Source organism: Lissotriton helveticus, chromosome 12 (genome assembly GCF_964261635.1).
Source record: "Lissotriton helveticus chromosome 12, aLisHel1.1, whole genome shotgun sequence".
NCBI lineage: Eukaryota > Metazoa > Chordata > Amphibia > Caudata > Salamandridae > Lissotriton > Lissotriton helveticus.
In genome coordinates, this window is record NC_136073.1 from 578,964,924 (window position 1) to 578,986,813 (window position 21,890).

Sequence of the window (21,890 nt, forward strand, 5' to 3'; positions counted from 1 at the left end):
GAATTACTCCAAAGGATAGTTGACCAGCTGCCTGATCTTAAGCCTCTGGGGAATAACAGGCTTCCAACATCCTTGAACTTCGACTCTGCCATCTGTGAGTCTACCCTGCCAAGTGGTGCCTCCTCAGTCCTGAACCATTAGAAGTGGGCTTAAGGTGCTCTGCCAACCTTTGTTGATCCAGTGTAACTGATGCATCGCCGGTGCTGCATCGATTGGACCAGTCCCAAAGACCTGCATCGCAGACAGAGGAACTGCTGCTGAACGACGCATCCTTGGTGCAAGGCTTTCGCATCTCGGCGACGACACCAGAATCTTTATTGTACCCTTGTGGCTCCTCGGAACCAATGCACTGCCCTGAATGGCTATGCATCCTTGACACCGGACTTTGCATTGCAAGTCCTTTCGACTGGATCCTCATTGACTATGTAGGCCCTCGCATCGCAGCCTAGCTGCATATTGGAACAGCTGCATTGCTGCTGCTGCACAACAAATCTCTGCAGATCCTCTCAACGCTCCACAAACCAGGACTTGAGGTACTCGTTTCTGAGGGCCTAACTGTGGTCTGTGCAGTCAGCCAACACTTGATTGCTGTCGGCCTGAACTTATGTCTTTGCCCTGGTCCAGCGTAACCAGATGTCCACAGTTGACTCCAAGTTGGCTGTCCTCCTGATCTGAAGCCTTGGGGACTTAACAGGCCTCCAACAAACTTGCACTTGGACTCTGCCTTCTGTGAGTCTACCCTACCAAATGGTGCCATCCCTGTTCTGGACCCTTGCAAGTGGGGTTAAGGTGCTTTGCCAGCCACTGTGGATTCAGCTAAACCAACACTTCTCCTCTGGTGCACAATGTAATCCCTAGGAGAACCAACACATTGCTGCTGCTTCATAGCTTGAACCCGTCGCAAAGACCTGCATCGCAGCCCATTGGAGCAGCTGTTAAGTGATGCATCCTCACTGCAGGGCCCTGTCATCTCATTGACAGCAGCCTCGACGATGACTGACTACACAATGCAGCTCCAGGGAACCCATGAATCTCCCCAACTGCAGTCCCCATCAGACTACTCATTGCAAGGCCTGTCAACTGGATCCTCGGCGACTAAGCAGGACTCCCATCGCATCCACGCTGCACTTCGGAACTGACGCATTGCTTCAGCTGCACTACGCATCTCCGATGCAGATCCTCTTAATGCTCTGCAAACCTGGATTTAAGGTATTCTGTTCAACTTGCCTAACTGGGGTCCCTGTAGCCGACCCATGCTCCTTCGCGGTCAGACTGAACTTGTGACTTTGTCCTGGTCCAGTACAACCAGATATACACAGTTGGTGCTTTGTGCCTTTTGGTGCTATTTTCACCTAAATCTTTAAAATTGCATACCACCGGCTCTACTGATTGGATTTTTGTTGTTTTGGTGGTGTTTTATTTATTAAAGGAAGTTTAATTTTTCTAACTTGATGTGGGATCCTTTTTGTGTGGTGTTTTTTGTTATTTAAAGTGTTGCAGAAATATGTTACACATTTCCTCTGAATTATGCCTGACGTCTCTGTACCAAGCTACCAAAGGGTTGAGCACAGGTTAATTTAGGGTTGGCTTGTGCCTCACCCTGACCAGAATTGTGGTTTCTGCTTGACCAGGGCTCACAACCCAGTCAACCAACAGCCAAATTTCCTACAATGGTGCTCCTCCTAACTGTACTACTAACACCAGTTTGTTTACATGGGGACCTCTTGGTTCCAGAAGATCGCAATCGCCTTCGGACTTCCCCAAAGTTCACTTCTTGTCCTGTCATCTTCAATCTCTACATGGAGCCCCTTTGGACTCTACTCACTGCATCAAAATCACCAATATCCTGACAACACACAACTGTATTTGATTGTACTCTGTGTGTCGGACATCCAGTGCCTCAAACACTGTTTGCACATAATACAAACCTAGGTGCCTAGCACATACCTGAAGCTTAAACCCACCAAAACAGAATTACTGCCGTTTGTCAAGAACAACGAGCAACAGTTAGTCCAAACCGGGCTCAACAACATGTCTCTAGACCTATTCAAACCCTAACTTTCACCCAATGCCAACTGTCTATGCCTTCCAGGAAATCGACGCCCACCCCCTTGAACACAAATTCAAGAAAAATAAGGCAGCCTGGTACAAGCCAGCTCGTTCTGCTTTAGAAAGTGAAACTGTTCAGTCTTGAAATCAGTTTCAGAACTGCCATCCAAGTCCTTGTAGTCTTTCATCGGATGTACGTTGTTTCAACGCATGCTTTTTCACTACGCATGCCTTTACAACGCAAGTTTTTCAACGCAAGTCGTTACAACAACTTGCGTTGAGGGGTGCTGGATAGTGAATAGTTTAATTTACTATTCCAACTCCAGTCCCTCTGGGTAGTAGGGAAGGTGTTAGATAGTAAATTAAACTATTACCTATCCTAGAGCGCCCCCCAGCGCAATTCGTCGTAATGACTTGCGTTGAAAAACCTGAGTTGTAAAGGCACTGCGTGGTAAAAGTTGTCGTAAAGGATGTTTCCCCTTTCATCTAGTTAGTGGCAATACCTTCTTGCTCCATAGCCTCCTAGACTCAACACTTCTTCACCCCTTTTTAAGGACACTGTGCATGAACCAGAAAGTCTCGACAAAGTTTTGAGGAAATGTGGTCACTCATCTTTATCTTAATAATAAACAAACTTTTATTAGACTTTCATTGTCCATTTAAACAAACAAATTAAAATGAGTGCAAATGAAATAATTAATTTGCAATTTATCTCATTAAAACGGACTAAAAAGTCCCCCTTAAAAAACATTAGGAAAGGATTTAAAGTGCAACTTTTTCTGAGTGAAGTGTGAATAGATAGTGAAAAGCCATATTCAATGTCTTCAGACCCGCTCTTAGAATGTTGGTTTAAAAAATTCCTTACTCTCCAGTAACTCCAACGGACATAACAATCTGTGGGCTAGAAAATGAGGCAAGATTCGAGTGGCATTTACCAAAATTGAGCTTGAACCCTCTGTTTGATATGTAATGAACAGAATAAAATAACCTTAATCTCAAAATCCAGTGACAAAGTAGCATAACATTTTGTATTGAAAGACAAATTCTCTTCCTTTCCATTCTCCAGCTTAAGCCTATAAAAATAAATGAATATACATTTAGTTTTAATAAATTATCGGTTCTCCTAAAAACGTTGTTTCCCCTAATTGCGGTATTATTTATGGACACATTGTTAGGAATTACAACGCTGTACAACATATTCTGCTTATCATACCTTTTAAATAAAAATGGAGTTGCGTGTCTTATTCTACAAGCAGTGTAAAGTAAAATTTCCCTTGGACTTACTGCCACTATTCGTCATCCAAACTCATACACCACTGCATCCACACTTGTGCCACAGAAAGGGGTTCTCCCCGATTATAAATATAAACCTATTGCAAATGCGACTCTCAAATTGTCAAAAAATATTCAGAATTTATTGCGTAATCAATAAAACCGTTAAAAGCACAATGAGAAATGAATTACACATTCGTAATCCTTAAGCAAGGCGATCATAATACATTAAAATACATAACAAAGAAGAGACCTAGTGAAGTGATTAATTTCGAAAAACATCCAAACTAATTAATCCGTTAGAACCTAGAGACCACGTCAAGCTAATATTAGCAAATGACAGTACATAAGTTCCTCGGATTTAATAAAAACAATAGCGTTGACGCGTTTTGGTGTGCTGCCTGATATGCACCACCTTTTTCAAGACACAATGCTTAGTTGTCTTTTTTATCGTTCTCAATGTTAAAAGTAAATTATCTAAAAAACATAAAAATACATATAAATATGTTATCCCCACAATACATTATGAGATTTATTTTAATTCACAAAGCCTGCAGTTCCAGTCAATTTCTACATGCATCCATAATTCATATACTATTTAGCTAAGGTGACTTCCCCCCTCATTAAAGAGATGAAAAAGACTGCACTATCAGCCTGTCTTTTAGTGTAAGGTGAACTCATCCCTAACTCAAGGTGAATAGCCTCAAGACCTGTGCATTATGGAAAACCCTTGTCTTGCAGATAATCACCACCCTGGTGGAACTCCTCTGGTTGCATTTGCCAGCTGGCACCATCTTCCAAACCAGCCGCACCATCTTCAAAGCCATCACCACTGGCACGCCTTGCTGACAAGCTCACCATCCCCTGTTCTTGGCACACCCGTGCCTAGGTCACAATCAAACTGGAGACCAAGAAGTGATGAAAAAGACCGAGGGTGTGTGAAGCTTTTTTTGGTTGGGTTCCAGGCTCTAAGTTAGATCGTGGTGTGGGTGTATCCCTTATGTACTGGGAGTAAGCTTACTCACTTGTGCAGTTAGACTATTCCCGGAGCTGCCATACGCAACTCTGTTACACCTCTAGAGGATGATAGGTTTTGACCACTGGGTTTTCGTGGCCAGTTAACCCTAAGCTCTTCTCTCTTATTGAAGGGTTTTATTGGCTATCTCAGAAGACATACCGGGTGTTAGCACTTCTTAAGGGTTTCACCTAAACTCTGACACAGAATAGGTGAGGAGAAACTCAAGATACGGCAGTAACACATTAATGCCGATGCTGGAATGGAGTCTGAGATGGGATCCTGAGGTTATAGGAGGGGGGCACTTTTGTCATTTTCCACCCGTTTTGAATCATGCTGTATCGGGGGAAAACTGTACAGCTTCCTTCATCCAAACTTATTTTGAAGAGATTTACAAGGCGCTGAGCTAATTTTACCTGTTTGACTAATGCAAAGAAGCCATGCAGAGGGAACGCACCTTCACCAAGCACTGCTGCTCAGAAGCTCAGTCCATAAGAGCCCGCCAAGATCGTGCTACAATGGGAATGATGCAGCCCAAACTGCCAAGACACTTTCCCTTTAAACAGGAACATGTGCAACCCCAAACTGGTTTTAACCCATTTGGCCTGATCAAGGTGCAGATTGGATCCTATTGCGTAGGAAGCATGTGGCCTAAACTCAGCAGGTAGGCCCAGCCTTCGGTCCTGTCCACGATGAAGCCAACAAGCTCCAAGCTGGTTTGAGATGTTGTGTGCTCCTGGTTAGAGGGGACTTGACTAGCCAATCGGCTGAACTGTTCCTATTGGAGCAGGACCGTGTCTCATTCTGGAGTGGTAGAATGAGCACACGAAAATGTCTAGAATGGAGCGCAAGTAATATCAGGCTTGAGATCAATTCAAATATTTAACCCAGGTTTTTGTAATGTTTTTTCTAAATGAAATGCCTAAATGCAAGTGCCATTAAATTCGACCTGCTCTTCACTGACCAGGCCCAAAAATTGAAGCTGGCCTGGCATTGCTAGTGCGCTCATCTCCTAGAGCAGCATGTGACCTCAAGACAGAGGCTTGCAGCTTCTCTGGGGCAGCCCTAGGTGCAGCTGCTGTTGAGCAGTTATTGTGTACTTGCCCTTGTGAAGGGGTGGTCTTGTCTGAACTGGCTTCTGCAGCACCACACCACCGAGAGGCAGCCTCATCACTGCATACATATAAATCCAACACCCACCCAGTAAGCCACGGGGGTGTATTCTCATCAAGCAGTCCAGTCGTAGACTATCAATCAATCATTTGTAAAGCGCACTACATACCCTCGAGGGTCTCCAGGCGCTGGTTGGGGAGCCGCCACTGATTCAGCAGCCAGGTCTTGAGTATCCTCCTGAAGGTCAGCAGGTCTTGGGTCTGTCGTAGGCTCAGTGGGAGGGTGTTCCATGTTTTGGCGGCGAGGTGGTAGAAGGATCTCCCAACGGTGGTTGTTCTTCGGATGCAGGTCGGCAGAGCGTAGCTGGCAGTTGGGGTTGTAGGAGAGCCGTCTGTTGAGGTAGGCTGGGCTAGTCTTGTGGAGTGCCTTGTGTGGATTGTCAGCTTGAAGGATATCCTCTTGTTGATGGGAAGCCAGTGTAAGTTTCTCAGGTGGGGGGTGATGTGGTTGTGGCGTGGTACGTCGAGGATCAGTCATGCCGAGGAATTTTGGATGCGTTGTAGTCGTTTGATGAGCTTGGTCGGGGCTCCCGCGCAGAGGCCGTTTCCGTAGTCTGTCTGCTGCTGACGAGGGCCTGGGTGACTGTCTTTCTTGTATCTGTCGGGATCCATCTGTAGATCTTGCGGAGCATGCGGAGGGTTTTGAAGCAGGAGGAGGAGACGGCGTTGACTTGCTTGGTCATTGAGAGCGTTGAGGCGAGGATGATTCCCAGGTTGCGAGCGTGGTCGGTGGGTGTCGGGCTGCCCCCAGTGCTGTCGGCCACCAGGAGTCATCCCAGACTGAAGGGTTGGAGCCGAGGATGAGGACCTCTGTCTTGTCAGAGTTCAGCTTCAGACGGCTGATCTTCAGCCAGTCGGCGACGGCCTTCATTCCTTCGTGGAGGTTGGCTTTGGCTGTGATGGGGTCCTTGGTGAGGGAGCGGATCAACTAAGTGTCGTCGGTGTAGGAGATTATGTTGAGGCCGGGCTACGTGTGCATGCGGGGCAATGTAAATGTTGAACAGCGTCAGGCTGAGGGAGGATCCCTGGGGTATGCCGCAGATGATCTCGGAGGCTGTGGAACAGGATGGGGGAAGGCGGACGCTCTGGGTTCTGCCGGAGAGAGAGGAGGTGGTCCAATCCAGAGGCTTTGTCTCGGATCCCTGCGGCGTGGAGGCGTGTGTGTAGTGTGCGGTGGCAGACGGTGTCGAAGGCGGCAGAGAGGTCTAGGAGGATGAGTGCTGCGGTCTCCTGATGTCGTTGTTGGCGAGGGCAGTCTCGGTACTGTGGTTGCTGCGGAACCCTGACTGGGAAGGGTCCAGGATTCTGTTTTCTTCGATGTATCTGGTTAGCGGTCTGTTGATGGTTTTCTCGATGACCTTGGCCGGGAAGGGGAGCAGAGAGATGGGCCGGAAGTTCTTGAGGTCTCTTGGGTCTGCCTTAGTTTTTTTTTGTAGGGCGTTGATCTCGGCGTGTTTCAAGATCTCTGAGAAAGTCGCGGTCTCGAGAGAGAGATTGATGACGTTGCGCAGGTGGGGTGCGATGGTGCTGCTTGCTCTGTTGAAGACGCGGTGCGGAAATTGGTCCGACAGAGAGCTGGAGTGGATTGAGCGCATGGTCTTGATGGTGTCATCGATGCTCACGCTGACCCAGGTTAGCAGGGGGTCGTGGTCGATGGTGTACGGAGGGTCTGTTGTGTTGCGGTCTGTTGGGGCTGTCTGGGTGTTGAAACTGTCGTGGATGTCTGCTATCTTGCAGTGGAAGAAGGTGGCGAGGGAGTCTCACAGGGCTTGCGACGGCGGGATGTCGTTGGTGTTGGAGCTGGGGTTGGAGAGTTCCTTCACGATGTTGAAGAGCTCCTTGCTATTGTGTGCGTTGTTGTCGAGGCGGTCTTTGAAGGAGTTCCTCTTGGCCGCCCTGATGAGGTGGTAGTAGTTGTGTGCTGCGTGGCTGTCTGGAGTTTGTTCACTGTGCCATTTCTTCTCTAGTTTCCGGCAGGCTTGCTTGGAGGCTAGGAGTTCTGGGGTGAACCAGCTGGCCCTCTTCTTGGTGTCTCTGTGGGGGTGTACCTTCAGTGGGGCAAGGGTGTTGGCGCAGTCCTCGATCCAGCGTCTGAGGCTGTGGGTAGCATCGTCGGTGTTGGAGGGTTCGGTGGGTGGGCTGAGAGCGAGGTTTGCGTGTAGTTGGTCTTCGGTGATTTTGCTCCAGCAGCGGCTGGAGATCTGTTGGGTGCAGTGGTGTGTGGTGGGTTTCTGGAAGGCGAAGTGGATGCAGGGGTGGTCAGTCCAGGGGAGTTTGGTGGTGTGGCTGATGGAGACGTATGGGCTTAAGGAGAAGACTGGGTCGAGCGTGTGGCCGGCGGAGTGGGTGGGCGTTGTGACGAGTTGCTTCAGTCCGAGGTTGGCAAGGTTATCGATCAGGGTTGTGGAGTTGTTGTTCTCAAGGTGAAAGTTCAGGTCTCTGAGGAGGATGTAGTCGGTGGAGGTCAGGGTGTGCGTGCTGATCAAGTCGGCGATGGAGTCGCTGAACTGGGGGCGGGGTCCGGGGGGGCGGTAGACGAGGGTGCCTCTGAGGTTGGAATTAGGGACTGTGTGGATCTGGAAATGCATGTGTTCGGCGGTGGTGAGCGCGTCGTCGGTGCTAGTCGAGACCCTGATGCTGTTCTTGTGGACGATGACGATTCTTACTCCGACGGTGCGGTCTCTGCGGGTGATCTTGTAGCCGTCTGGGATGGCTATGGTGATGTCTGGTGCGGAGGAGTCGTTAAACCAGGTCTCTGTCAGGAAGGCGACGTCCAGGGATGTTGTGTCGAGCAGGTCCCAGAGCCCGACGGCATGCTTGCGTGCGGAGCGGGTGTTCAGTAGTATGCATCGGAGGTGGTTGGGGTCTTTCTTTGCGGGTGGTTCGTCGGTTGTGAGGCTGGTGTAGCTGCAGTTCCTGCAGGTGAAGGGGCCTTGTGTGCGTTTTGGGGCGGCCTTGAAGCAGGCGTGGCTCCGTCCGGAGTTGAGAGCGTGCAGAGTGCTGGCGTCGTAGTGGCGGCAGTCATCGTGGCGCGTGCGGGGGCCAGGGTTTCTGGCGCTGGGCGCGGTCCAGGCGCAGACGAGTATCGACTCAGGTGCGCCTACTGCGCGCCAGCGGCACGGCCGCGCAGTGGCTGGCATATATGGGGAGGTGGGAGGTCGGAGCAGCTGGGCAGTCAGGGGGGCGGGCCGCAGCGGTGAGGGACAACAAAAGTAACAAAACGAAAAGGGGCACAAAAATCGAGGGTAAAACGAGTGGCATAGAAGGCAAAAGGGCACAAAAAACGAATGGAACAGAAGGCAAAAGGGGCACAAACGAGGGAAAAACGAGTGGCACAGAGGGCAGAAGGGCTCAAAAAAACGTGTGGAACAGAGGGCAGAAGGGCACAAAAAACGAGGGAAAAACAAGTGGAACAAAGGGCAGAAAGGCACAAAAACTAGGGGAAAACGAGTGGAACAGAGGGCAGAACAGGCAGAGAGACACGGGGGCAGCGAGGGGAACAGAAGGGAAAACCGGGCAGAGACACGGGGGCAGCGAGGGGAACAGAAGGGAAGATTGGGCAGAGAGAGCACCGGGACAGCGAGGGGAACAGAGGGAAGAAAAAGGGGCATGGACCACATACAGGCAGCGGGGGAAGACACACAACAGCAGTCACAGACACAACAGTGAAAATACAGGCAATACAATAAAATCAATAAAGCGACGGATGAACAAACCTACCTACGGCCTACCACTGGCCACCAGGGATGAGGCGCAGGTGGTAGCCTGTGGGTGGTGGAGACTATGCATTAAATGGGCAGTCCTTTTTAGGTCTCGCCTAGCGATGCAGCGCATGCGCTGTTTGCTTGCGAGATCTATTGTCGCTTTGCTTGATGAAGCGGGGTGGAAGCTCCGCCTCTACTTCTCATTGGCTCACGGTCAAAATGCGTGCTTTAGATTGGAAGGGAGGCATGTTGGTTCCCTCCCTGTCGCCTCTTTGCTGTGCCTGCCCGGACAGCAGATTGTGCACGCGCACAGCTTCTCCGGGGCTTGGTTAATTAGGTGTTGTTCATCACTTTCACAAACCCAAATGAAAATGGTTGCTCTGTGGCACATGTAACGTGTGTTTCTACAGTAGATCGGGCGCAGTGACTCAATGCTGAACTTCACACGGCCGCCGTGTGCACTGTAACTACAACTTCTCAAAATCGCAGTCCAAGGGAGGTGGGACCAGGACACTGCTCACCCACCTCAAACTGCAGCGGAAATAATGCACCAACAATGACCGCCACTACAACATCATGCTCAGCAGTTGGTTTAAAGCGGACACTCCCAGGGCAGTCTTGGCAGCATGGATGAGGCACAACTGATCCAGTGGAGGATGCTGGAGCTGACAGACCAGCCCGTCGCCACTAAAAAGCTCAGAAACTGAGGGAATGATCTTCTTGTTTTCTTTATTTGTTTTGTTTATGGCGCGGATCGCGATCCTGGCGGTCACCTGCTCTGATTAGTGTGTCTGTCTCAGTGAAGTATCTTCACATGCCTCGCGCCACTCAAGGGTACCGGCAGGCCTTTGTGCACAGCGTCCTATTAGGCAATCCAGCTGAGAGGCCCTGCCTCAATTCCCATCCAAACGCAACTCCAGCTGAGAGGCCTTGCATAACTCCCAAATGTAGCGCTACTCCACTCGAGAGGCCGTGCATCGCTCCTCATTGCAGCAGGGCTCCAGCTGAGAGGCTCTGCACCACTCCAAAATGCAGTGCTACTCCACTCGAGAGGTCATGCATCCATTCTCATTACAGCGCTACTCCAGCTAAGAGGCCTTACACCACATCCAAATGCATTACTGCTTCATGCTGAGAGGCCCTGCACCACTTCCCTTACCAGGTCGTCCTCCTGCAGAAAGGCTCTGCATTGATTCCCGATCAGCTGAGAGGCTGTGCACACTTCCATTCCAGGTTTATCTCCTGCTGAGAGGCCCTGCTTTACTTCTCCTTCAAGCTCTATGGTCAGCCAAGAGGCCTTGAAATACTTCGACTCCAGCTGTACCTCACTAACAAGCCATGTATAGTCTACATTGCAATTTCACTCTCAGCTAACAGGCCCCACATCGCTAACAAATCATCTTCCACCAGCTGAGAGGCCCTGAACCACTTCCGATCCATTTTCTATTGTCAACTGAGGTCTATCCATCATTTCTATTCCGTCTCTGCATGTAGCCAAGAGACCACACGTCCTTTTTATTCCTGTTTTACCTCAGAGCTCACCTTGCCGCTAACCCACTCCGTTCTTTCTCTGAAGTCACTCCCTTCTTCACCGCCTCTTTCTTACATCCCGTCCCTACCCATTCATTCCACTCTTTATCACCCTTTGAAAACAGCCCCTCTTGTTATGCCTCTTTCTTAGCCTAGCTTGGTTTCTCTTCCCTCCACCAACCCCCGTCAGATTCCCATATACACTCGCTGAAATGCACCAAATCCGTTCTCAGCATATTCGCCTGTCCCCTGACATGCTCACTCCCCACGTCTCTCACAGTGACCAGCGCAAACTTAGCATCAGCATCACTCTTATTTTCTAAACAAGCATTGGCAATGCAATAGTTATCGCATTTACGCGAGTTTTAGCTATTGCATTGTAAATGACAATGACTTTTATTTATGTTTTGGTTTTTAAAATATACATAAAAGGCATTATCATTTACAATACCAATAGCTTAAACTCTCGTAAATGCTCGACCTATTGCATTTCAAATGCTTGTTTATTTTGAGAGGGAGAGTACATGCACCTCTTAAGAGAAACGTAATACTTTTAATTGGAGAGTGCCGGCAATTCTCAGAAATGGAAGTTCTATTTTTCCATTTCAAGTACTGACTCTAGAACCTGAACAAAAATGACCAGGAAATGTTGGATTGCGCAAAATGTTTCTCTCCTTCCACTCCTAGCCCATGCTTCTTTTCCCACTGTCTTTTTCTTCCTCTATTCCCTTCTCACCCCCCCTTGTTACGATAAGACAATGTTCTCTTTTATTTTGAAGAGATTCCAGGTAGATGACACAGGACTCACTCACACCGTTTTGATTGACAGGGAAGTTCCACATTAAAGCAGCCTGGATATCTGACAGAGCGCTTGTTGCAAAACACGTGCTGGGAGCAAGTTTTGTGAATGAGTGTTTCACTCCTGTCCCGGTCCGGTGTCCTTAAGTGTTCGGATGGGTTCTTCACCCGAAAATTTAAAAAACAGATGTGCCGATTCGCTGGCCTGTAGTGGTTCGAAGTCCTGTGCGTTTTCATATAGAACCTTCATGTAGATGTGACGAAACACAGTGCGTAGCCCTACACGGCTGTGAGACGGAAGGCCTCAAGGGAGTCTCTGGAAGACGAAGTTGAATCATCAAAGAGGTATGACTTCAGTCTGAGGCTTGTAAGGGGGTCTGATGGGCCACACTGGGAACAGCTCCAGAATGAAATGCGATTGAGGGAGCACGTGCCCTGTGTTTGCAGCGATCGGGATTCATTCTTCTTAAGACTGCCGGTTAGTTAATCCGTGATGAGTACAGCTCCTAGAAGCGGTAGGGAGTGCTGCACCCTGTATTTTAATCCTCCTCCCCCCCCCCCGACCCAGCTCCCACTTTGAAGTCTGGGCCCTGTACCTCCCATTGATCGTGCTGGGATGGGCCCTGCGGGCTGTCCCCTCGGCGCCCGCCTCACCCGCGCTCTGCAGCAGGACCGGGGCTTGGGTGTGTGTGGGACCTCTGTTGCTGGCTGGCTCTTTGAACCTACGGCGCATCCATCGCCTTTTCACCCTTTCTTCTTTGTGCTTTGAGTGCTGCCAGATCGATTGACACATACCGTCGACGCCTACCGGTGGCATTTCTGTCGTTTCATTTTGAGCTGTGAATACCTTTTAAAAAGTCCTCCAGCTGGATTTAATTGCATAAGCTAGGAGGTGGAACAGGTTAGAGACTCGTAAACCGCATTCACAAACTCAACAGATCATTCAAAGGTAGCAAAACTAGTGTGTTTAAATAGACACAAAAACGCACATTCAGTGGCAGAGATGCGACACAAATCTCAATTAGAGTGCTTATCGGTGATTTAAATGGGACAGTACTGAGTACCGTTACTTTTTTTTAATTTTGCGAGGCAGAGTAGCGGCACTTCTCAAGAGAAGTGTATTTCTTTTAATTGGAGAATACCAGCACTTATCAGAAACAACCTGCACTGTTTTCCCATTTCAAGCACTGGTGCTTATACAAGTTTTAGTTTGACGCCCCAGGGTGCAGGTAGAGAAACTCGGCGAGCATGGGAAGGGGGTGGGGGGATAGTAAGCCAGCAAAACCGTGAAAACCTGTAAAGTGCAAAAAAAACTACTGCTTAAACTGGAGCGAGGCCAAAACCAGGCCAAATGAAGAAAGCATCTCGGCCTAGGTAGGGAGCTACTGGGCAGCCATCATTAACAAATGTGAACTAGGATTTGGAGCAGACTAATACTTTAGGCAAATGTAGCGCCAAAATGGTAAGGCTTGGAATCGGGGCACCAGTGAACTACTATCTCAAGGGCAGGAGTAGCGCGGAACCCCCCCCCCCCGTGGCTTTCTGGGCCTGAAACCTATGAGATGTGTTCATCCTGAGTAGTCGGTACAGGGCAGGCTGGGGTGATTCTGTCTCACCATAGGGGATCCTGGAATGTGCATCTGCAGGTCTCCAAACTACGCCCATTCGGTTGCTTTTGTTTACTAATCTAGGATGCATGTCAGACTCTGCCCTTATGGCTACTGGGGGTTATGTTTTTTTCAGTGAACTGTGCCTTCTGCTGGTAGGTCATTGGTCATCTTTCTCTTGTCACTATAATACAGGGACAGACAAAATCTGTCCTCTTCACAGCGCACAGCTATAGTCCATAAGGTTTTTGCTGATGAATTTTGCACATTTCTAACACTAAACACACAACATAAGGCTTTTATCCAAAATGTGATCAACACTATTTTTCTTTTCAGTATGTCTTTATATCCTCAATTAGTAATCCATTTTGTGCATATACACTTTTATAAATCTAAGAAAACAATGTTACATGTTGTACAATATGAAGGTTCTACCCCTCACAACAAATACTGGCATAATAATTTAATTCATAACTGCCCCAATGCATTTTGGGTCAGAATAACCCTTCTTCGGGGGGAACAAGTTTGTGTACATCTTTATGCTTGGCAAACGTTTCAATTAGTCAGGCAGCCCCCTACCATAACAAAAACAAAATAAGAAAAAAGTATCATAAGTCATCTGACTAGACATAAAACTGTTACATCTTTTTTTTTTTTTTTTAAAGGCGAATATCTCTCTCTTGCCCAGCTGCCTCTTCTCCAGGTCACAGCAGCAATGCTCTTCTAGAATCCGGTATCTAGAGTTGCGGTTCTTAACATAGGGTTCACAGTTACATACTTTTAGCAGAATACACCAGTGTATATTAACATTGAACATTTCAAAAATCTCTATAAATGTGAGGTAATCTGAAATTGGAGGTTAAAAAATCAGTGGGTATACTTATGTTGATTCATGGTAGCAGCTCAAGTACAGCAGCAGAATCTAGTATGGGTGATTGGTGTCCTCCATTTAAGACCCGCTATGCACTGACAAAAGGAGCCTTAAAGATAGTGATAGGTAGAGTCTAGCACGTTGCTACCTCTTTAAGCGAAGAGGCCAACTATTTGAACGTTCCAACCGTACCACTAAAATTCCTATTTTTATATAAATGTAGTAATTTGTATATTTGTTTGATGTATACCTTTTGTGTATTTTGTGGTTCATATCTTAGAAATTGTTTAGACGGCGGTCCCCGGTTTCCAGTAGTGATTCATTGGGGGTCCACAATAGTCAAAAAGCTAAGAACTGCTGGTCTAGAGGTTTGTCCTAACTTTTAAAGCAGGAGTAAGTTGGCATTCTTGCATATCCAGAAGACACCGATTGTCCAATCACATTCTAGCAGCAAAGACCGTAATTTTCATAATCAGCAACACAGAAAATCTATATTTAGTACAATTGCACCCCTTTACCAGAACACAGTTCTAAGCTGTTTGAGCATATTTTTGCTGAACTTCACTCTCTTTTCTAATTGCTTCTTCCAAAATTCTCTTCTCTTGTCCATACCACTCTCGCCATTTCTTTTTTCTGTAAAAGCCTGCAAACATCCATGGGTGGGATTCAAAACCAGGCCCGCCCCCAAGTACTCACCTGTTCCCTGGTGAAACTTGGGTTGAAGCTCAACTGTGGGAAGTGGCCATGCTGTTTCAGCGTGAAGACTGTTTTCTCTTCACTTGGCTCTTCCCTCACACCCACCTCACCTCCATATCCCCCTGTATCGCTCAGACTCTAATTGAAATTGTCAACCTGTCCTGACACGATAGAGCCGGCCGCTCCTCTTCATTTCATCTTGTGGGGAAGTCTGCGGTTTCAGGCAACACGTCAGCGCGTGTCGCGCTCCACCCTTGGTGCTGATTACAGGCTGTGCTATGGACGAGTGTGAGAAATGAGCTGGGAGGGGAGGATGTGTGAAATAAATGAGGAGGAGAGTGGAGAGCTGACAGAAGAGCTTAGGAGCCACTCGAGGAAGGACATGGAGCTACAAACGGAAGCGAGACCTGCCACACTCACAGGGAGGCAGTGCCCCCTTCACCAAGGAAAAGGGGGTCTCTTCAGTTGGCGAGGAGAGGCAGACCTGGGGAGCAAGGGTAAGTAGAAACACATTAGGGGGTCTCCTGGCCGGAGAGTTTTCTTCAAGCTCTATGCATTGTAACTCGGAAGGGAGTTCTTCTTCAGGGTACCACCTGTGTCTGTAGTCATTCAATGGAGGTCAGGCCAAGTATTGATCTACGCGGGCCCTACAGTGCTTGAGGAGAGACAGAAGGATGTCCGTGTCATTGAGGGCGCTCAGGAGGAGTCTACTTCCGTGGGGTAGTTAGATCAGCAGACAACACCCAGAAAGAGGTTGAACGATGGAAACTGCAGCAAGACAGGCGTGTTGCGGATCCTGAGAATAGTTGGGCGCATTATTCATTGCACAGTGTTGGTAGACTGGACAAGTGAAGGAGACTGGAAACAATCCTGCTTGATAAATGCCACTTTTAATGCATTGTTTTTTTGCCTTATTTTTTTTAGAGAGGAATTACCCTGCATGAGTAACTGGATCGTTGGATAACAATTAGATACTGGCAGGACTAAGTAATGGAATTGAAGGGCAGGGACAGATGAAGTGCTGCTGTGTGCTATGAGATGAAGATAATAGTTGATATGAATCTGTTTTACTATCTAGTTCGGTTTCACACATACACCCTCTGGTCTGTGAGGGATCATCAATGCAATATCAATACCTGGTTACGCAACCAACCTTAAGCCACAGCTGTCCCTCCCTTCCCATTCCACTCTGGTGTCCTTAAGGGCGCTTTGCACTATTGGTCACATTTGGCGTCCTCACTAGGGACACTTTCATAAGTGTCCCCCCCCCCCCCCCGTCCTTCCACTGTGACTTTACAGTTTAGAAGTAAGAAGCTGCAGGGGTTGTTGATCGGCACTGTGGGAACAGCTAGTCTATTTAAATGCAGTGGTGAGGTCCTCCTTGATTTTCATAGCAGGAGTCGTCAATGTTTGAACACTGCAGAAGGATGGTTTATGTGAACGTAGTGATATTTTGTGCAAAGCCAATGTGGTTGCAGGGACTGGTGCGATTGGATACAGAAGAATGTTATTGCCATTGTTGTCATAAAGGAATGGTTTCACATATTGGGTTGGTTTTAATAATTAATGGCAGTGGGGCAGTCTTGTGTGATTGATGTTTTGAGTAACTGATGTTATGAAATGGTAGGCTGTCAGTGATTCACTGCAGTGTGAAGGTCCTGTGCGATTGGCTATGCTGGGGTTATCTTCTATGATTATTATAATACAAGGGTCTTGAATGATTAGTTGGACTGTGAAGGTTGTAAGTTGACACATTGTAGCAGATCCTAGGATTTTGGGGTTAGTAATAGGGTGAGGTTAATATGGTTGGATACCACTAAATGGTAAAGGAATTGTATTTAGAAGTTGTATTGAAGCTCCTCGCTGACCATGACTTGATTGAATTCATGATCCTGAAATTTGCATCATGAATCATATGAATACCCTTCAATCACCTTTTTATGGCATATATATAATCCTGGTATTTGAATCTACTCGGCCTACCTCCACAGTTTAATCTGATATCCTTCGATGTTCTGTTACGATGCATGAGTTTGCCTCCATTTTGATTTTTGATCGTGTGTCAAAACCCGATTCCCACCAGTGCATTTTGGAAATTATAGTCCTTTGATTCTTGTGAGGAATGAGATATTGGTGAAGGCGGTCATAGCTGTATTGTAGTATATGCTGCATAACTCATTGGTGGAAGTGGATTATTCCTTTTTACCCTGACCTCTCCTCAATTCAGAACCGTAGAATGTGGACAAGCTGTGAAGTGTTGCAATGGAAGTATAGTTGATGGTAGTGGGAACTCCTATGTTGTCTAAATGTTCTAGATCTTTGTTACTTTTTATGTTTTTAAAAAGGGAATGATAGTCCTTAAAACGGAATCACTACATTTAATCATGGTCTAGTTTGATCACAAGCCCATTCTTGAGAAGTTTCCAAACTTTTTGCGAAGAAGTTTCTATCATGGCTTCAAAAAAGTCATTAGAAATTGGCTTGATGCCGAGATGGATGCGTGCCTAAGTGTTGATTGTGTAAAAAAAGACATTGCTCAACTAGCGAGAGGCAGCACCTACCTAATAAATCATCCACTGGAAACGCCCTGTAGAGCTTCCTGACGTGCGCCTGGTTCAAGGATTCCATAACTGAGTGAGGAATGAATATTGATGTGCTCGCGCTACTGAAAAGTTGTGTCAGATGACAAAATCACTAATTTGTTTCAATTCTAGGGCCCCTACTCAATGTGGGAATCTTTAGCCATGCATTCACAAGGGGATTGAAGAGGCAGGGGACTGGGTGCTACTTCTCTGGGAGGCCCTGACCCTCCATTCCCGAGGAGTCAAAAGGAATTGTCATGTCCTACATAAATGTTCGTGCTTGGCCACTTTCCAAACCAAGTGTTTGTTTGCTTTTTTGTTTAAAGCAATTATTATATTATAGATGCCTTCTTCATACCCTTCTCCCGAATCAAGTACGATTTGTGGTAAAAATAAAGACTGACCAGATTCATGGACGTTGTGCCTAGGTGTCTGTTTGCTAAGCTACAGAGTGTGAAGCCCAAGACAGGAGCAGAAAATGGACTTGGTGTACTTGCGAGAAAGGATGATTCAGTACAAAATAGTCCAGAACAGTCAAGGAAAAAAAGGGGGATATAGAGACAAAGATAAAGGGTAAAATAGGAAATTCATGTGCCAAGTTTGACCCTCTCAAAACACACCTAACATGTAAACATAGGTCCAAGCCATGGGCCTGGACACGGGAGCAGGGGCAGTAGGGGAATTCCTACAGAGATGAGGGTGCAATGAGAAACTGCTTGCCAACAGTGCTTCCAGAGCCACGACCCATTTAGGGGAAAGGAGGAACTTAATTGCAGTGTAATGGGGCTTCACGTCCCTTGGACCTCGCGTCACTACTCTAATGATGTAACTACAGTTTCTGGTGTTTTATTTTTTTTTACTATTTCTGATATTGGTGTTCCAGTGGAATGTTTTTGTGATTTAAAAGTGAAGTAGGATCGTTAGAGAACTATCTATCAATTTCGGGGATTTGGAATCCTTAACAGCTATGCCATGAGTGTCCTGGCGCTGGGTAGTAAAACTGATCCTGTATTGACTAATGGTCTAAAAATAGAGCCCAAAGAACCAAGGTTTAAGAAAACTCGTAAAGGCTTGGATATCCTCTATGGCGCGGAGCTGCTGCGGGAGGTCTTTATAACCCCTCGCAGCTAGCTAGGTAGGAAGAGCTACCACCCCACTTTTTCTTTCTAAATTGAGAAGTCCCCACCAACAGGGACCTGGAAGAACGGAAGGATCTGGAAGGTTGGTAGGGGGTTACTGCGGCATTGTGAACCAGCTGTAGTCTCATCAGCAGATAGGCCGGTAGACTCCAATAGAGCGAATTAGCATAATCTGACCATGAGGTAATCGGGCCTGAATCACTGTTTTCTGATGCCTGTGGCAGTGGGAGAAGATAGAGAAACTTTTTCTTTTAAGCATCTTTAGGAGTCCAAAACAGAAACCTAATACACTTGCCACCTAGCGGCAGTGTTATCACATTGCTGGGGGGAGGGGGGGGGGGCTGTGGAGGCGGAACACCATTTGGCCAGATGTCATTTTCTCAGCTAGGCGGATGAATCCCAAAGAGCAAGATTTCCGTTTTGCTGGTTTTACATTGTAGGTAATTGTTGCGCATCCAGTGAACTCTGATGGCATGCATGCTTTAAAAATGCTCCGCGCTATAGGGTAATTTAAATCCAGGGTGAGGAGCAATTGTGTGTCATCAGCGTATGAGGCAATTTGAATGCTGTAAGATTCAACAAGAGTCACCAGTGGGGTCATATAGACAGTGAATAATGTTGGGCTTATGCAGACCCTTGAGGTACCCCAAGGACTATGGTTTTAGGTTTCAAGGTAAATGGAGCCATCCATACCGATTTAAATCCAGCTGCCAGGAAGGAGCTGAACAAGTCCTAAGCAGGGTCACAGACCCCTATGTCACTGGGGTGCTGTCGAAGTATAGGGTGTGAGACCGTGTCAAAAGCTGAATGAACATAGATCAAGGAGAATCCGGGCCACCTGCTTCCTCTGCTCCACTGCTATATCAGTGGCGTCTGCTACCTCCAGCAGAGTGGTCGTGTTGCTGAACCAGGGCGAAAGCTCAACTGGAAGGGGTGTAACAGCTTGTTCTGCTCTTAGTAAATCAAAAAACACGAGCTGCCTATTATTAATAAGCTTCTCGTAATATCTTGGAAAAGGCGGACAGCAGAGACATAGGTATGCGGTTAGAAATGTTGGATTTGTCAGCTGACTTTTTTTTGTAGGTGAAGGATTAATTTGGCCTGTTTCCAGCAGCTGGGAACGGTGGCAGTGAGAATGGACTGCTTTACGAGGTGATTTAGGAGGGGTTTGATTACAGTTCTGTTGGAAAAAAGAATGTGAGGGGGGCTTTGGATGTGAAGGAGCCCAGATTTTCAATCTCTAAGGGCATGGGCAGACTCCTCCAGCGAGCTAGGAGCGAACTCCTGCAAAGAGTGACAGCAGGGGTTAAGCGGAACGGAACCTCCTGCAGGGCCAAGGGTCCATTATTAACCATGGAGAATCACAGAATGAAGAGAGTCGACAACGTTTTTATGCAGGCATCAAAGAAGTTTGATATTTGGGTACATAGCTTCTGGGAGGGCATTAATGACTGAAGCAGGGCGTTGTGGTGAGAAACTATGCCTGAACGCGTCCTGGCAAGAAAGTTGAAGGCCCAAATCACTCCCCTCAGTGTCTCAGGCAACGCTCCCTCACTCTACCAGATTGGTGCATTTATCGATCTAGTGCCGTAGCTCCTCATTTTCCATAAGTGATCAGGTCTTGTGTAGAGACAGTGCCACGGAGATGCCTCTGGATGCTCATGGGGTCAGCCTAACACTGTTCTATGAAGAAGAAAACCTGCCAAGGCTCCCAGGGCAGGGATCGCCCCTAAGTGGACAGAGTGGGCTGACGTGGTGTGACTTCTGTGGTTGAGCCGTGGCGAGGGCTGAACTCTCTCTGGAGACAAAGAAGGATAAAATGCAGAACTCTTGACCTTGTGCTCCATGATTTCTTTAACAAAAAAAATTTGCAAAATTCAATGGTCCAGAGTCTGGACCCCATAAATGCAGAAGAACTGGAGCAAAATAATTACTGCTCGGAACCTGGACTCATGCCGGTCAGCCACACACCAAAACATACAGACCCTCAGACTCTCACTTTATAAAAAAAAAACTAGCACCTGCTGACCCATCTTGCCCACAAAACACACATGCACGGAGTTTGTGGCAGGACCGGATAGACCTGATTGATAACACATCTGTAAAGATCAGAGCGAACCTCACCCAAAGAAAGAAACGTGGGAGCAGTAGGATATTAACCTGGTATGGTTGTTGGATTGGATGAGTGAACAAGGTAACCTAACTAGGAAGGCGAAGATGTGAGAACAGAAGCGCAGTATAGTTCTGATGCACATCATGTGAGGTGGGGAAACATCACTTACAACACAACTTTTACCACGCAATGCTTTTACATCGCAGCTTTTACAACGCAAACCATTACAACGCATTGCGCTGGGGGGCGCTCTAGGATAGGGAATACGTTTAATTTACTATCCAACACCTTCCCTAGTGTCCATGGGGACTGGAGTTGGAATAGTAAATTAAACTATTCACTATCCAGCACCCCAAAGCGCTATGCGTTGTAATGGTATGCGTTGTAAAAACCGCGAGGTAAAAGCATGTGTGGTAAAAGCATGCGTTGTAATGTCGTACATCCTGTGTGGTGACCATTACAAGTACTACTTGGACATTAGTATTTCCATACCCGCCTAGGATACATGGGGCATTGAGGAGGACTGGAGGCTTCTTGCTATCAGTACGTCTGTGATTGGACTCCTGCAATATGATTAGAACTGTCAGGAGTGGTCTTCAGGCAGTCACGGATGGTTTTTGGGCACCCTGGGACAGGGTGAAGAAGTCTGGTAGGATTTAAAATGTTCACCCAGTCGGCAGATTCTGGATACTCTCCTTTGCGATTGGTGAGCAAGAGCCCACTGTAAGCTGAACACCAGGGAATCCCACCCAGAGTTTGCATTGAATGTTTGTTTATGAGCATATGTCCCCTTCAGTCCGTACTAAAGCAATGGTGAATCCTTGACTGAAGGGTGGGACAGGGTATTTGTAATGGGATGAACGGGAGAGTGGGGTCTGGAAGTAATAATGGGGCCAGGAAATTATTTTTCATTTAAACAACATATTAAAGAACTAAGGCATAACAATGCTCAGACAATGTGACCAAATACAGAGCAATTCCAGGACATTGGTAGCTCTAGTTCAACTTTGGGTAATGCCACAGTATTGTGGTTGGAAATACAGATGAATAAGAGGTAAAGTGGGAGTAGAGATTAAAGAGAAAGGGTAGGAGTTCTAAATAGTGGATTCTACCCAAAATATGATGTTTAGCCTGGGTAGTTTAGCCCAGGTATCTATCTGTTGCTGCATCAGAGTGAACTGAGGCAGAGAGGCTGTGAACATGGGAATAGTAAAAGATTGAGGAGTGGGTCTAGTAACAAAAAAGTGAGGGAATGGCACTGGAAAGTCTTACGTCTGTTTACTCCCAAATAACACCTTGGTGCATTTTGCTGTAATTTCCTTTAACTGGCACATGAAAGAAC

General features: G+C 47.1%; 1 protein-coding gene across 4 annotated transcripts in view; it reads left to right on the forward strand.

The window, feature by feature from the left end:
- Nucleotides 1–21,890, forward strand: part of KIFC3 (kinesin family member C3) — a 446,810-nt gene that overhangs the window by 364,798 nt on the left and 60,122 nt on the right. Inside the window, exon 1 of one of the 4 annotated variants that reach the window (XM_078670027.1) lies at nt 15,039–15,211. The exons of the other annotated variants lie outside the window; for them this stretch is intronic. Within the exon in view, the coding sequence (XP_078526153.1) occupies nt 15,097–15,211 (115 nt within the window). The 5' untranslated portion in view covers nt 15,039–15,096. Of the gene's footprint in view, nt 1–15,038; nt 15,212–21,890 lie in introns of those variants that run through there. 4 annotated transcript variants of the gene reach the window in all.